Consider the following 17,828-nt stretch of genomic DNA (forward strand, 5'->3'; position numbering starts at 1 on the left):
GTGAAGTGCATATTAGACAAAGCAATGGTTAGATTTTCAGAATATTGGGCTTACAATTCTAAAGACTTCCTTCAAAGATAATCAAATAGTTACACTTATCCATCAGTTGCCAAAGAGCTAGAAAGACATTGTATCTTAAATAAACTAAGAAAAGAGATAAAGAAGTAGCTTTATACACAAGTGCAATTGGAAAAACATTGAATTCCCTTGAACAAAACAGTAATGTACAACCTTCCTCAACTGAAAATCCTTTTTAAACTGCATTACATTACATGGGTTATCAACAATCATTGAATTAATAGGATTTCACACATCGATGGGAAGACCCTTTATATGGTGAAATTTACAAATGAATAATGTGTCACCAGAATCACAACAAGAAAGCTGGGCTGATCATTCCTGCCCAGAATACAACAATATATTGTGCCACCAGCAACAGCACCAGCTATATACAACGATGGTAAGTTAATTTCACAACATATCTTTTTGTCAGACTTCAAATACTTGTCATCAGCTTTTTGAGACAAATCGCACCACCATAAAATTCTATCTATTGTTTTGAGATATATTTTGTCACCAGATAAATTGTATGCACAATGATGTGTGTCTGATTTCTGTCGTCTGTGTACAAGAATGGCCACCAACCTTGCCTTTTGCATGATGGAAGTCCTATAAATAGAATGTGTGGTTACTTCAGTTTCCTGATAGTTGATATGGGTCAACCCAACATTCATCCTCCTTTGCTGCATTACTCCACCTTTCCCTAAAGATCTGCATGTCAATAAAGGACTGCATCCTAACCTGCCGACAAATCACACTTGCCACATGAAGTGTTTGCAAATTGTAATGGATGAATATGAAATACATCATCTACAAATGCACATGGGTGTGCACGGAGAGGGAGAGATAACACAAGATTTCCAGAATCTATGATTCTTATGAATAGAAGAGAAGAAAGCAGTTTACTAAGATAGGGCAAATCAAGAAGGCTTACTTTAACTCTATTACTGTCTTTATGGGAGCCAGATGGTTCCTGTAATTACAAAAGATGAACTCACATCAAGTATCCATAAAGAATCTAATACAGAAAAGAAAAACAAAAAATCAAAACATACCAATGCTTTTGAGTCCCTTTTCTGTGAAGGGGCTGGGACATTGGTCACCTGTGCAAAAGGAATAATAGATGGAAAAAAGTGTGAGACTACAACATTGAGCATCAAGACCATATGTGAGCTTATCCTGATAGAACAACTTATCCTGATAGAACAAAATAAGCAATCATTTTCATGCACATTACTTATAGAAGAGAGTGCTTCTTGCATCAATCCAATTATTTCACACTAATGATGTTGCATTGCATCTGCTATAGATGTGTTGGACTCAAACAGTAAACAGTTAAAACTCAAAAACCTGAAGATGCCATGATACCATAAATACTTGCCTTATTTCCATCCGAGACACCAAGTGTGGGAAGACCAAGATGAACTATATATTCAGAGTCAACCACACCAACATTTTTTGTTCGATCTCCCTGAAAGATAGTTCAGGTATCACAAAGTATGGCCAAGAGAGTTAAAAATGGGAGCTCTAAGGCAGGAAAATTACTTGTGCACAATAACCAAGCTGCACATCCAGGCCCCATGCATGGATCAAGTCATTCTGTGAGAGGAATAAAGAATCAGAGAACAATTACCATAAAGTTTGTCATCAAAAAAGGGAAAAAAATACCATTTAAACGAAACACAGTGCAGAGTTGACATAATCCAATTTTGGTTTCCTAAGTCTTTAAAGCATTTGTCTGCAAATTAATTTAATGTACAAAAGTACTATATACTCGATAGCCAGCCTCCTGACTTTACAAATTCTAGATACTCTTCTGTGTTTTACTTGGAAACCACTAGACTCCAAAAGCTTAAGTCGTTAGGGAATGAGCCAACAATGTATATCAATGCGTTTTAGTGTACATCCCTCCCATACAGTCCACCTTGTCCACCTTGCACGTGGAGAGGCAGAGAAATACAGGCAAAGAAAAATATATAGGTGCAGTTTTACTCTGCACCTTGTAAATTAGCAAAGGAGTGGGGATTAGAAGTTACGAACTCAGGACCTCTTACAACCAGAGCTCTGATACCATGCTAGATAACCACTAGACCCCAAAAAGCCTAAGCTGTTAGAAAATAGGCCAAAAATTGTATATCAATCTAACACGTTTAATGGTTGTTTCCACTAAAAGATATTCTTTTGTTTTTAATTTACGTGGATTGTTGAATGTAATCATTAATAAAAAAAACATGGTGGGGCTTAAAAGATGAGATCTATTTGCACATACTTGTCTACATGCTGCCATATATCGCTGTTCATTAGTCATTACCAATAATCAATACTTATGTTGTAAATGTGGTTGGTGTTCAATTTTCTAGGGGTTACGTACTTGGATCATGTACCATACACATTTCCAAGCAGCTCTTGAGAATACAGGTGCCATCATTTCCACCCAACTGTTGTAACAGATTATATCAAATACGAAGGAAGTTTGTCAGCAATGTAACAACTGATCAAAAAGTTCACCAAAGAGGATATCACATAAACAGTTGTTTACCCTACACACGGAGGAGCAGAGCTGTGCTCGTCACACCTTCCACTGCCTTTAAACTTATAAAACCTTCTGTTAAAATTTAGACAAAGATGGATCGAAGTCACTTATAATGTATGAAACATTCTTACGAATAAAAAAAAAATATAAGTTATGAACTTATGACAAAACCCCCAAATGGTGGATACAGCAGAAAGCAATTGATGAATAGAAACATAGATACAGTAAGAGAAAACAAATCAAGCACAATGATACACAACGGCTCAGCCATGCCCACAGGTGAAAACTTGCAAGGAATTTCACTATAATTGTGATGTCTATTGCATTCAAACTCTAAGCCCAAAGACACCTATTCCTCTCGATAATGGCTCACTCAACATAACTTTAAATGACTGTTATATATACTAGGTCATTACAGAGAAAAGGCCTACAAAATTACCCATCGCACCACGCTGTAGATTGGTTCCATGCAGGTCACCAGAATGGACAGGTCATAAATATCCATTCAGACCTTAAAAGGGTTAAGTCAACACATCACATAAATTACAAAGAAATGCAATAATATTTATAAAACAGAATTTCAATAATAGCTACTACAGAGTACTTTTTTTTTTTTTTTTTGAAAAGAAACATACTTTATTAAAACAGACAAGCAACTGCTAACAATCTGTGGACAAGAAGTCCACATCTATAACATCTGTTCATCACTAAAAGCTACAAGAATAACAAAACTGCCCAAAAGAAAACCACTCAAAACTAAGGGGAAACCAACTAGAAACCACATCAACAAACAGCTGCTTGTAGTAGCTACTACAAAGTACTAAGATGTGGCACGTATTCAGGGGAATGCAACATTCTTTACAGACTGATGAGAAAGCGGCCGTTGCTTCTAAAATGAGTTGTTCATCTTAATATGACGTATTGGCTGAAAATACTCAGGACTCAAGTAAACCTGATGCCTTATCCAGTATATTACAGCAAGAATAGAAATCATGCTCCTTGGTCCTATGAGGGAGCTGAACTATCTTGATTACTATAACAGACTAAGGTCTTTCATGCTCTGTCATGCACTGAGGAAGCAAAAGGCAAGTCAGCAGGCCAAGTCAGAGGCTTTTACCAATACGGAAGGAGCAGTCAGATTAGTTAATAATAGATATAAGCTAGTTATGGTTATGGGTAGTTTGGGGGTTGTTACAGAGAGCGTGAATGGAAGAGTAAGCTGAATAAATAATACTGAATCACACACGGATATTCATGGAAGAAGTAAATACAATATGAGGCTTCCTTTTGAAAGATTATTGAATTTCCTACAAAATCCTTTAGTGTTAGGTTGAGAGTAAATGTGGCTCTGCAATCTTCCCCTAGGAGCTTAATGGTGTAGTGTTTCTATGGGAGTGAATCTTGCTGAGCTATAGTACATTACATACTCACATTATTCAACTGGGAGATTTAGTTTCTAAATTGAGATTCTAAATTCTCATGGATAGGTGTTAGACAACCATTGGCCAACAATGTATATCAAGATATCCCCTCCCTCACGCGTGGTCCCATCCTGGCTGCGAAGAGGCAGAGAAATGCAGAGGGAAATACATCATAGAGAAACATATAGGTGCAACCCCACTTTGCACCTTGCAAACCAACAAGGAAGTGGGGAATGTGGATTGGGGATTGGAGATTGGGGATTGGGAATTAGGGATTAGAGGTTTCAAACTCAAGACCTCTTGCAACCAAAGTTCTGATACCATATAAAACAACCACTGGACCCTAAAAGTCAAACCGTTAGGAAATAGGCTAACAATGTATATCAAAACATGGTAAAAAGTTCATTTCAATTAACAGCAGCTCCAATGGGCATTTAGCATGAGACAAAGCAGCTTTCATTCCCACATCTATGAGGAGAAGTACAGTTCTTGCGTTCTTGCTTATCCTGATTTTCAAACAATGTGATTTATACATTCCTTTTTATTTTAAAAGGAGTAAGATTACCAAATGCGAGAGAAAAAGTAAGGACTAAGAATACTAGTTAATGTGGAAGTTGGTGACCACTGTAAATTTAAAAATCAATTAAGAGCATGGGAAAACATATTAAAGAAAATTGAGAAGAGATGGAGCTTTTAGTGAAAGCAGAAGTTTTCGCCTTCTGAGAGACCCCTAGTGCAATGGCACCACACAGGTAATAATTAGATAAACTTTAGCCTAGAACAGAGGGGGGCATATCTTCTATACATTTACACTGAAACAAAATAAAACAGACATTATTAACCTTACTTCTGCCAGAATTTTTTTTTAACTTTTTGGCAATTCATGCCATAAGTAAGAATGTCTTATGGACCAGGAGCACCAAGCACCTACAAAATGCCAAAATTTTAGCTTTACTTCCTTTTTTATTTTTCTTTATCTTGAAAGATAGCCCACGGGCACATCACTACCTCAACTACATGGGTCCCTTCATATATTTATAGTTAGACTGTACTGTTACCGTAGGAAATCAAATTTTGCACAAACAAACTGCACTACCTGTGTACTTTTGATTTCTTTGAACGTGCAGTGATTGGATGATACACCTCTGACTTGTCAGGATCAAGTGCAGGCTGTGATATTTCAAGTCCCTCTTCCCGAACAATTGATAGATATCTACATGAGATTTAACATGTTCAAGAGTCAATGCAAATTGCAATATCTAATAATTGAACACCATAAGGGGAGAAAAAGTGAATTCAAAATCTAGTTTTGCTTTCCAAGAGTCTTTTGTTTCAGTGAAGGATCATGCAATGGATAGCGATAACAATATTAAATCATTGATTGGAGAAATTAATGCCTTCATTATTTACATTTGTTCTCTCTATGCAAATGATAAAACCTGTTGGACTATTATTGGATACAAATCTGAGATGAATTGTTATTATTGATGGTCACATGTAATTCTTACCAGCATGTGTGTGTGTGTGTGTGTGTGTGTGTGTGTGTGTGTGTTGGGGGGTAATATCAAAAAACTTGATCGTCACCTTGTCTTGGCTATCCTTGGTTTCTAATCCAAGTGGTCTATTAGAAATCCAAGGTTCTCCCATCTTGTTTAGGTTTAACAATAAAACTCAAAAACACATTATACCCCTCGGATTTTCAATAGAACAGTTGGATTAGAAACCAAGAATAGCCAAGAAATGGAGAGGATCTAGACCGAATTTCAAGTCATTGTCTCTATCTATTTTCTTGTCTGTGAAACATTGGTCAAATGAAATAGCTTTGTGATTACATTATTTGGAAAAAACTTGAATTTGGAATTCCACTTTACTAGGCATTAAAGCCGTGCACCCATTTATTAAAAGCCATAAATTTTAATATTGCCAATTAAGGGCCAATCTAGATAATTTTATTTTTTCTGCTTTATTTTTAATTAAGGAGAGAAAGGGGAGAGAGGGGAGAGAAACGAGTGGGAAGAAGATTAGATGTGAGAGAAGTGAGGAAGAGATGAGTGAGAATAGATAGAATTAAAATTGAAAACTAAAAAGTAGCAATTAAAATTGTTTAGTTTATTTTAAAAAATATTTTATGTATTCTTCCTCCTCTCTCCCTCATTTCTTATCTAGTTTCTCTCTCATCTCTCTGTATTAAAAAAAAAAAAAAAAAAAGAAACAAAAAACATAAATGTTATCAAATGAGATTTTGCAGAACTAAGCAAACATGCATGTATGTGTATGTGTGTGTCATACTGTCATATTGATTTTATCTAAAGCATCAAAGCAGACAAAAATATTATAAAATTTAATAGTAATCACTATATGGTTACCGTTTTGGGTCAAAACTTTCAACTCCAAGGTCCTCATCCCAGAGAAAAATATATTCGTATTCGGAAATTATATCTGGATGCAAGAAACGTTTGGCGAACCACCTATATCATCATACAGTATTGTTTCATTAAGATATTACCCACACATTTCACGATGTTCCCACCCAATAAATGTTAATTTATTGGTAACTGACTCCAGTTTTAGGTAACCATGTGAAAGAATCAACGTTACCATTTTGTTTGATTCATCGCAGACACATGTATGGCACGATCATTCCAGGGTAAATCACTCCATTTATCCACAACACCATCATAATGAAAAAGCATTACAACAAAATCACTTGATAGAAACTGCAATACAACAACAGATATTTAATACAAAGACGGAAACATAATTCTAAAGTGAAAGGGCATGAGCCAAGAGACCATCACCTTTCTAACAATTCTGTCCACTACTTCTTTCTGCTTTATTCCAACTGCAATGGCCAGCAAGCTCATCAAAGGTGTTGAGTTTTTCTGACACGAGAGTTTTGCAATTGTTAGACAGTAATGATGATTTACCGCATTGGATATGTTGAGTTTGTTAGCAACATAAAATTCATTCTTCTTATACAAAGAATGAGTGTGCATTATCATTCAGCAATTAATTAACAAGAAATATGTTAGAAACCAACTTTTAAAATTCAAGTGAATGAAATTAACAAGACATTATATAGATTTTTTTAGACTATATGATGAATTGAGGCCTTTATTCTAGCATTCATCAAGAACCAGCCATAGCTTCTCATACATTTTTCACAGATGAGCTCCATAAAGGACGCATTTCCAAGTCGGATGTTTTTGCAATAATTCCATCGGGTAATGCCTCGCTCCCCAAAGGCTGGCAACGATTCTGAGGATGAAGAGGAAAAAAAAATCAGTAACACACAAGTAACTTCAAGAGCTGTAATAAAAAGGACACTTATTTTTTCTGTAAGAGAAAAACCTTGCATGTATCGAACTTTGCATTCTGCATATTGTAGGTCACTTTCAATCTTGTTAATCTCTGCACACAAGATTGCCAGAACTATGTAATTAACTTGAGACAGAAAACTGCAATCATTCAGTCATTTTTTTATAATGATGAGTTCAATTAAAAATGCATGCAGAAGATGCACACAACTTGCAGAATTACTCTGCATCTATTAAGTGATATTTAAGTAGATGCTATAGAAACAGAGAGACCTACTTCCTTGTACTCATTAGCAATGGATGCACTACCAATGAAGTAAGCACCGCAAATCAATGAAGCTACAATGAAGAGACTGCAGTAGAATGATCTGTTCTTTGGATCTGACAGTACAGAGGCCTGGCAAAAACAAGGAGCCAGGTAGGCTTAAAAGTTATAGTCACATTGTATTCATATTTGATCCCATAAAGAGCATTTATTGGCCACATCAAGACAGCAGAGGGAAAATAAGAAAGCAAAAAATGAAGGCAGAAAAAAAAGAAAAAGAAAAAGAGGTGATTTCAAGTAGTCATAAGCATTCTTCCAAACTACTTTGATGCAATATTACTAATTTCCTAGCTAAGGAAATTCTTGTCGATATTTAAACCAGAATTTTGCATCATTTAGGCAGGATTCAACTCGCAAAATATAGGGACCAATAGAAATTTGGCAGTTAAGCTAGCTAAGAACTTCAAACATTTACCAAAAAGGATAAGGGAAAAAAGAAAAACAAACAAAGAGCGAATTTTTCCTGCCCCAAAACTTTCTCAATAAGCAAACAGAGAAAATAGTTTAAGAGAATCGCTACTCCCAAATCCCTCATAACAATAAAACTCTGGTGCTCCTGAATAATTCCCATGTCCATGTGCTGCAAGCAACTATGATCAAAGAGAATCATAATTCGGTTTCAAATTCAAAACCTTTTTCTTCTTCTTCACAAAGCCTCAGCTACCTATGAAGTTCAATTGCCATAAAACTTGTACAAAATTGAGCCCATGGTCAACCACACTTCCGGTAAACAAAATAGAGAGATAGAAGATACACTTTTTTTCCATTCCCTCTACTTTTCCTCAGTAAGCAAACAGCAGACAAGAAAAAATGGAATTCAAACTCCAAAATAATACAAATTTGCCAAACCCAAAAGTATATCTATATGAATGTATTACTAATCAAGTTTTTTTTGGTTAGAATTTACCAATCAAGTTGGTTCAGATTAAAAAGCAAAATAATCAAGTTGGTAGGTACAAGAATGTTAAGTGCATACATATAGATACATACATACTATATATATTTATATATATATATAGAGAGAGAGAGAGAGAGAGAAAGAGAAGCTTACAGGATTGAAAGGGTTGATCATTGCTGCAACTTGGAATAACATGGAAGAGACACAGAAGAAGTTGAGGAGAAGTTTCACTTTTTCAATTTCTAAAAGCAAACACACACAAAGAAGTCTCGATGTAAAGAAAGGAATCACAAAAAGTTGAGGGAGAAAGGAAACAACCGAAAGAAAACAGAACCATACTTTTATATTATATCCACAGATAAGCGAAAAAAAAATGGCAAGCATGCAAAGGGAGCTTCTTTGTAGCAGCAGCAGCCAAACGGTGTCGTATATCTGAAGCAACGGCCACAATCTTCAAAACCAACCACAGCAGAGCAGAGAGAGAGAGAGAGAACCCAATTTTTTATTTTTTTATTGGATTTGGATTTGGATTTGGAGAGGACTGAGAGGACGAGGTGAAGCACTTGAAGAGAAGAGCAGAAGAGGCAGTGCTTAAATTGTTTTTTTTTTTTTTTGCTTTTTTAAATTGTGTTTTTTTGTTGTTATAAACCTGAAAAATGATATGATATATACTCAAGTATTCGAGACTCGAACATGAAGCGCATGCGGAGAGAGTTTTCCACGGTGGAATGTTGGGATAGTGGAGGCGAAGTGCGCGAAATTCGAACCATGCCTACTCGCGCGTCTGAGCTTTACACTTCTACTCGCTCCCTCTGGCTGGCTCATTTTCTGGGTTTTCTTAAAAAACAGAAAAACCGCCTCATAAAGTGGGTGCGGACTGTCGCTTGTCGCTTGTGTTGTCAGAAAAGTTATAAACAAGTATAATTATCTGAACAACTTTCATATATTTATCAATAAATTTATTTATTAGTTATTAACTTATTACCAAAAATAAAGTGAAAAAGACATTTATCTTTTTCTGGACATTTCGTTGCACGGTGGGAGTGGCTCTGTTGCGGATGGATGCGGGTGTAAAATCTAGTGAATGGCTTAGATTAAAAAATAAAAAATAAAAATATTTTTTTATTACTTTTTTTTCCCTCACCGGTGACCCCTTTCTCTTTCCAAACCCAGAAAATAGAGTTTTCCGGCGAATCAAACAAAAACAGAACCGATCGCCTCGGCGTCGATCGGCTGTTCTCCGGCGGAGTTAAGGCGGTGAACCACTAGGTTTTCTTCCCCAGGCCACGTTGAGTCTATTGGTGCCCTCAGCTTGTTCATCCGATCAACGGCGAGGGAGAATCGAGGATTTTTCAGGCGGCGTTGACTTTTTTCCGGCGGCGTCTCGACCATCCACCACCCCAGACGCTGAGAGAGAGAGGGTGAGGTCGCGAGAAGGAAAAAAAAAAAAAAAAGTAAAGGGGGTGAGGTCGCAAGAAGAAGAAAAAAAAAAAGAGAGAGAAAAAGGGTAAACCAGTCATTAGATCTAACGACCAAGATTTTACACAAGCATTGATCCGTAGACTTTTTCATCCGCAATAGAGCCACTCCCTTTTTTGGTTGGTAGGAATACTAGGAAATTAAATTGGATGTTAATTTCTCATACGATATTTATGAGGTACAAAAAATCCTATCAGATTTGTGTAACAAGATTTTGTGGCAAAAGTTGGGTGGGGATTTTGGATGATCATTTTTAAGATGATGCTGCATAATCTAAATTTAACACTTTTGGGAGTGTTTTAGGTCGTTAATTAGCCTTTGGCATGGTGATCTCTTAATTTATTCAAGACTCTTCTTAATGACTTTTTATGTAAATCTATTTGAGATTAATGAAATGTCGTTTCATTACAAAAAAAATTAATACGAAGATAATGGTTTAAAATTGATCATTATTTCGTACAAATTTAAAACGTCTGCAAACTCAAATAATAAATGAATCATGTTAATGTCAAACAATAATTATTTAGTTTTAGGGTAAATTACAATTTAATATGTTAACTTTATTTCAGATTTCAAGTTAGTAGCTCAAGTTCAAAAAGTTATAATTTCATACTTCAACTTTCATTTTGTTTTAAGTTAATATCTTCGTTAGATTTTCTGTCAATCAGTCATTATCTTTGATGACGTGACAGGGATATGATAGTCTTTTCATTTTATTTTTGTCCACCTAAGCTGCCACATGTAAAAAAAAAGTATTTTAATATTTTAAAAGACTTTAAATCATTTAAACAATTTTTTTGGTCAAAAACAAGAATCTTTCAACCCACCATCTCTCTTCCCGACTCCCTCACTCTTTCCTCAGCTGCCTTCCTCCCCTCTCTCCCCCGCCGCCAAACCCTCTTCCTCCCTACCCATCCTCTCGTCCACCTCCCTCCACTTCCCCTCGTCGACCAATTAACCCCCACCTAGTCCCCGCATGCACCTCTCTCTGCAACTCTCTCCCCATCTTCTTCACCCATTTCCCCCCACCCAGCACCACCACACTTTTCTCCCCCCACCCAGAACCACCAGCTCCATCCATGCCCCTCTCCCCTCAACCCAACCCAACCCAACCCAACCTAGCCTCAACCACCCTTCCCCTTTCTCTTACCTGACTCCTACAACTCTCTTTATCTCTCTTTCCGGCGAGTTTGACCGGCAATATCCACGGTAAAGGGATCCATTGCCTTCTTCCTCTCTCCCTTCTCATGTTCTTCATCAGCTTCAAAAGCCAGCTACGCTGGAGATCTGGGCGAGCTTTTTTTTTTTGTCTAGATCTGGGCATTTTGGTTTTATTCTTGGCTATGTGAATTGGTATTTGTTTTCTAGTTTTATTCTTGGATCTCTAAGGTGTTGCTAAAGATGATCATGTTTTGTTGTAGGCGGGTTTGGGCTGGAGATGGTAGGGGTTGCTGGTGGGTTTCTCTTTTCTTTGGGTTGGGGGGGAGAAGGGTGAAGAAGATGGTGGTGCTAGACGACGGATCTGTCAGTTTTGCCAACATCGGGGAAGGGCTGGGTTGCTAGGAGGGGTGGGTTGTGGGGAGGGGGATGGACTAGGTTGCAGGGAGGGGGAAGGGGTGGGTCGGGCTGGGAGGAGGGGGTGGGGGTTGTGTTTTTTACCAAAAAAAAGAAGAAAAATAATCTTTTTTTGTAAATGATTTTACATTTGTTTTAAATATAAAAATATTTTTTTTACATGAGGCAGCTTAGGTGGACAAAACTAGGATGAAAAAATCATCATATCTCTGCCACGTCATTAAAGATAACGGTTAACTGACAAAAAATCTACGAAGGTATTAACTTGAAACAAAATGAAAGTTAAGGTATGAAATTACAACTTTTTGAACTTGAGGTACTAACTTGAAATCTGAGGTATTAAATTGTAATTTACCCTTAGTTTTATTACCACAAACTAGTTTAAAACTGGTATTGTAAAGAAAATACAAAAGGGAAAAAACTACTTTTATAGTTTGAATTATTAGTAGGCTTATTTACACTATTGCCCTTGTAAGATACACTTTTTTTTACTTTGCCCCCTGAAACTTAAATCCTCTCAGTTTACCACCTGAACTTCACAAAGTTATTGCAAAAGACCCTATGCCGTTAACTCTGTCAATTTTTCCGTTAAAATAGCTGACGTGACACCTATATGGCATGAGTGAGACCCTTTTTTAGTTATGTAAAATCCATGCAGACAAAAAAAATAATTTTTAAACTAAAAATAATAAGATCCATGTCAATTTTTTATAATTTTGCTTGTCTACATGGATCTTACATAACTAAAAAAAGGTCTCACTCATGCCATATAAGTGTCATGTCAGCTATTTTAACGGAAAATTGACAGAGTTAATGGCATAGGGTCTTTTGCAACAATTTTGTGAAGTTCAGGTGGCAAACTGAGAAGATTTAAGTTTCAGGGGGCAAAGTGAAAAAAAGTGTATCTTACAGGGGGCAATGGTGTGAATAAGCCTTATTAGTATTCAACACATGAGTCTGGCTAATTGGAACTGGATCATCTCCTCAACTATTTCAGTGCTGAGCTTGCTTGAACTTTTAATATATATAAACGGTACACCCACTATAGAAATTTTACTCGTACTTTTAAGAGTTATGCCCATATTCATAAAAAAAAAAAAAAAAAAAAAAAAACTTTTATATATAATTATTTTAATTAATTCTCTATATTACTTATTTATTAATTTTCTAGAGAAAAGATTCTGTATATGAAATCGAATGGAGACTAATGAATGATAGGCCACCATTCGGTCCATTCTTATCTAAAAAGTTATAAAGGTCAAGTCTGCCGGCAATTCCAGAAGGCACAAAAATAATGAAAAAAGATATGAATTCATATTTATTTATCATAAATCATGCTCCATTGCCCTCCATTCAATTTTTTGTTATTAAAACAAACAAGAAAAGGCAACACGTGATTTTTGTTTGAATGATCAAACATCACTATATAAGGTCATTACTAAACTAAATCACATGCTTTTCAATTTCAAACCATTATTATAAAAGAAAAAAATTGTACTTAACCCGCACTATAAACATATGATTCTCATCGTATCAAAATTATTTATATAGTGAAAAAAAAAAATTACATATAATCATCACATACAACCATTTTTTACAATATTACAAAGTTTGGATTTTGTTGTCATTCATGCCCAACAAAACATAGTATGATTATAGCGTTAGTGTCTCATTCATTTTCACTCTCAACAAAATGCGAGTATGATATGGATAAGTATAACGTAAGTGTCTCTTTCCAATAATGCAACTTTCTTGTTTCTACTAAAACAGGGTTTGAAAATAAGAACACCACTCACTACAAACACAGTCTAATTCATACCACTCACTGGTCACTACATATGCAATTAATGGGCTTAACTTGTGCCACCATAATTGCTCACTAATGGAGGACTTTTTTTTTTTTTTCTTTTTTTGAAGTCAAAATAACATTCACATGGTTCATGATGTCATATAATTATTAATTATAATACTTGCTAAAGTACCCAAAACCTAAAAGTGGTGCTTGCAACTAAATTGGTTATGAACAGGCAAATCATTCAAAGAGTTTACTTTGATTATCAAATAAAAGAAAAAAAGAGTTTACTTTGCCCTTCTTTTTTTTTTTCTTTTTATATGATATGATGGCTGGCAATCCGATTAGCAAAACCAGGCTGGTTGGTGATTGAAGTCAAACTGAATACCAAACGTGCATTGTTCACCATGTGACACGATGACTATCTTTGATTCTTTGAAGCTAATTACTAACCTTTATTGGGTGTCATTAGCCAAATACTACAAACATTGTTTTTCCCTAAAGAATAATATAATGGCAATATGATGATAGCAGGCAGGCCAAGCCCAAGCTGATAACTTGATTCATATATCTTTTCTTTTTTGTGGTTGCTTGTTGTTTAATAAAAATTTCTTATTTAGTTAATTTATTGATCATAATCAGATTGGATGGATCAATATGGAAATAAGTGGTGGTGGCATGGTGGTAGCAATAGGGATGGTGATTCTGTAGTGGTGGTGGCAGCATAGATGGTGGCGGAAGTGACTCTTAATTCCACCTAGGTAAAAGTCACAACCATCACCAGCCTCCATTGCCGGCGTTGCCACCACTTATTCGGCAGTGTCGCCACCAATACTACCACCATGACTATCACTATTACCATTAGTGAATCACCACTATCCCCATCCTCACCACCCATATCACCATATGGATTTTTAACTACTGAATTCCAAGTTTTTTTCTATACTGAATCTACAAACTTTTTTGTTTATAAACCTACACAAGGAACTAAGTATATGTATTTCATAAATCTTAGTTTGTCTAAATACTAAGTTTATTTTTTCTATTCAAACACATCTTTAATTTAATAAATTAATTATTAATTGAACACATTTTTCTACTCATTAACCTTCTCACAAATCAGACAATGACTATTTAATTAGTGGATCATACTCAATTTCCTTTAATCGAGGTAAGACCACAGTTGTTTAATTTTTTTTAAAACCGCCTTTTATCAATCACCATTTTCTTTATTCCTCATCAATTTTTTATATTTATTTTTTATTTTTTCAAACTTCTAATTGCTTTTTCAGAAAAATCATGGCCATCCAGCTGGTGTTGGGAGGGGAAGGAATGAAGGATAGCAATAACCATATGGTCATTGCATTTTTTTTAATCAAATATGGTCACTACACTTCACATTAGACGTACAAAATGTGTGTGAAAAAAGTTAATTAATTTATAATAAAAAAATTAGATCCCTCATTTGGCCTAGCTTCGACTCTCATTTTGTTGAAAATAAATTACATATCTCCTTCATTGTTTACAGAAAAAGAATGAGCATTTAAATATAAAGTACATGACGGATTATCATTATCAAACGTAGGAAACGACATTGAAAAGGAAATATAAAACTCATAATAAGCCCTTACAATGGAGAAATTATTATATATAAATAACATGTGGAAATAAGCTAGAAATTCAAATATGATGATGGGTAATATTGGGGATAAAAGATGGCCAAAATAAAGGGTTGGGGATAAAATTGGCAATCGGAGGAGATGAAGCTAGGTTGGGTATAAGTGTTTGTGTATGGATCATATGAATAAGACTAATTGTTTGGGTATGATAGTGCAATTAATGCAGACGATGAGCCACAACAGACCCAACCTTTTTTTATTTATTTGTTGCTTATCTCTCAACCAAGGAATAAAATTTCGGGTTTCGAGGAAATTTCGATAGAAATTTCGATGGAAATTTCGACGGAAATTTTGAAGATTTTTAAATTTCGACAGAAATTTGACGGAAACGACGGAAATTGCTATTAAAATACGGAAATTTTGAATGAAACTTTATCATATGTTTATTTAACATATTATCTACTACATTGATAAAAAACATTGAAGAAACCAAATTATATAGTAGGTTTCATGTAATATAAAATAAATATAATGTGCGCTGGATGCAAATACTGTTAAAAAATAGTTCACTAATTAATAATTACATAAATTTGATTAAACAAACACCTCAGAGGTTGTGTAATTTATTTCCAGTTTTTTATAAATGAAAAAAACTTATCAGAGCTTTGGATTATTGTTGTTGTGCTTATTTGAAGTTATTCAATTATTACTTTCTTTGGGAATTTCAAGGACGAAATTCTTATAAGAGAGATAGATTGTGAGACCCCGTATTTTTTCAAGTTTTATTTTAAAAATTTATTTGAGAAATAAAATATTTTGAGTTAATTTTATAATTTTTGTTTTAAATTAGTTTGACCCGTTTTTTGACTTTTCGAACTATTGGATTTTTGACTTCGATTTGTAACTAGTTGGAAAGGTCTCGAACACACGAACACATAAGCATAAACTGTGCATCGATCGAAGTTATAGTTTAAGAGATATGAGCATTTAAAACGAGGGATATTTTTGTAAATTTATAAACATGAGTTTTAAAAACAAAAAATTAAATTTTTTATGTTAATTTCTCTCTCCCTCATTAGATCATTCACTGATTCACGTAACCCACTCTCTACTAGTCTACTCTCACTCTTTTTCCTCATTTCATCATTCACCCAAGTGACGCAACCCACTAGGCCACTACTATAATTATATCTCTTCTCTCTCCTCCCTCTTTTCTCTTTCTTTTCTTTTATTTTCTCTTTCTTTTTTCTGTTCTTCTTCTTTCTCTCATATCCAGATATCCTCCATCTCCAGTTCGTGCTCTCTCTCATTCATCTCTCTCTCTCTCTCTCTCTCTCTCTCTCACCGGCGCCGGCCACTAGCCCACTCTCATCTCTTTCTCCCTCTCTTTCTCCCTGCTCTCGCCCTCTGTCGCCGCCCCCCGCCGCCCCCTGCCACCGAAACCCACCAAAACCCAGCCCCTCCTCTCTTCCTCCACGGCTTCAGCTCCTCCCAAAACCCAACCTCCCCAAAACCCAGCTTCCCAAAATCTAGAAATCCACCCAGTCGAAAATTTCGCCGAAATTTCGATAATTTCGCCGAAATTTTCGAAATTTCGGCGAAATCATCGAAATTAAAACGAAATTTTGTTGGTTTAGGGTTAAAATTTCCATACCTCAAAAAATCAAAAATTTCGCCGAAATTTTCGAAATTTAAATCCTTGCTCTCAACCATTTTCCTTATAATATTCTTAATGTAAATTACAAGTTTTACATCCAAGTGCCCCCTTCCACTTTTTGGCTTTCTTTCACTCCTCTCACTCTCATGCTAATTTTTTAAAACACTCTCTAACTTTAGGTGTGATCATACATTCTTCTCTCTTAGATTAACATGCCCCTTCTATTGAGGGATCCCTCCTTTAAGGATAAATAAGAGATCTTTTGTGGGGCTTATTCCACATTGTATTTTAATGATCTCTCTAGAAAACATGTATAGTTAACTGTCTAGTTCAAGATAATCAATTGGATTAGTTCATGCCTTAGGGTAATGATTGCCAAGAGTGTCCGATAACCAAGGCCTTTTATTTAGACAAACTTTATCACATGTGTTTGAATTGAATTACTTGACTCCATGATGGTTGTACTTCATGATTAGTGGTGGATTATAAGTCCTAGCATTCCAATTTTATATTTCTTGCATTAGGAGTAGTTTACTTTTTTGTTTTAGTTTTAAATGTTTTCAAAACCCTAAAAACCCTTTTTTATGCGCACCGTGTGTTTGAGTTGGGTGTTCTTAGCTTGCAAGTTAAGTTAATTCAATGGTATTAGTTTAATTCTTTGTGGGATTGGCCTCATACTTGTACCTATTGCTATTATGCTATTGGTGCATTTGCGAGTAAACTTGGAATTCGATTGAAATAAATTGGTTCTAAGAAAACAACAACAATCATATGCATATATGGAATTCAATACATGAACGAAATATCAAATACCTTATTTTGTTCATTAATTGAGCTATGCTTGTTCATGGTGCTTTCTTTCTACCTTAGGTTCACCTTTGAGCATTACAAATGTCGAGCCTCTAAGAATAGTCCACAAGAGTGTGATCCAAGCAGGTAGATAAGAGTGATGATCGAAGAGAGACCTCTACCCTCCCTTTCAATTGTGCTCAGATTGTGAAGTCGAAAAACAGATTGAAGATTGAGAAATTGTCTAATGGTGCCCATTGAACCATGACACCCTGATTGACCCCCACCTCATAAAAACCACAGAAGAATGTCGTGGATGGTTTCCACCAACAAAATAAGATGAATCATCGTTTTCTTTGTTGT

At 35.4% G+C, this 17,828-nt stretch overlaps 1 protein-coding gene across 2 annotated transcripts; it reads right to left on the minus strand.

The window, feature by feature from the left end:
• Nucleotides 1-78: 78 nt before the first annotated feature.
• LOC147279769 (lysine ketoglutarate reductase trans-splicing-like protein, putative (DUF707)) lies at nucleotides 79-9,186 on the minus strand. 2 transcript variants are annotated; one of them, XM_086249837.1, is made up of 16 exons: nucleotides 8,894-9,186; nucleotides 8,708-8,796; nucleotides 7,609-7,728; nucleotides 7,366-7,425; nucleotides 7,171-7,272; nucleotides 6,813-6,896; nucleotides 6,613-6,731; nucleotides 6,381-6,482; nucleotides 5,111-5,227; nucleotides 2,600-2,665; nucleotides 2,432-2,498; nucleotides 1,606-1,659; nucleotides 1,442-1,531; nucleotides 1,116-1,239; nucleotides 995-1,033; nucleotides 79-801 (listed from the first exon to the last, which is right to left on the minus strand). In XM_086249837.1, exons 2-15 carry the CDS (start codon nucleotides 8,747-8,749, stop codon nucleotides 1,014-1,016), a joined length of 1,167 nt encoding a protein of 388 aa, XP_086105963.1. In that variant the 5' UTR covers nucleotides 8,750-8,796; nucleotides 8,894-9,186; the 3' UTR covers nucleotides 79-801; nucleotides 995-1,013. The 2 variants fall into 2 exon arrangements, with proteins under 2 accessions (XP_086105963.1, XP_086105962.1); XM_086249836.1 differs by having other exon boundaries at nucleotides 1,116-1,163; nucleotides 8,894-9,185.
• Between the last annotated feature and the right edge of the window lie 8,642 nt (nucleotides 9,187-17,828).

This window comes from Dryas octopetala, chromosome 7, assembly GCF_963921425.1.
Source record: "Dryas octopetala chromosome 7, drDryOcto1.1, whole genome shotgun sequence".
In the NCBI taxonomy this organism is placed as follows: domain Eukaryota; kingdom Viridiplantae; phylum Streptophyta; class Magnoliopsida; order Rosales; family Rosaceae; genus Dryas; species Dryas octopetala.

Excerpts from the sequence above, each read along its gene's own strand:
- LOC147279769 (XM_086249836.1), bottom strand. The coding sequence starts at position 8,749 with ATGTTATTCCAAGTTGCAGCAATGATCAACCCTTTCAATCCT. Across the intron at positions 7,426-7,608 it reads TTGCTAATGAGTACAAGGAA|AGATTAACAAGATTGAAAGT; the intron begins GTAGGTCTCTCT and ends TCTTGTGTGCAG. Across the intron at positions 1,034-1,115 it reads AAAGGGACTCAAAAGCATTG|GAACCATCTGGCTCCCATAA; the intron begins GTATGTTTTGAT and ends TTGTAATTACAG.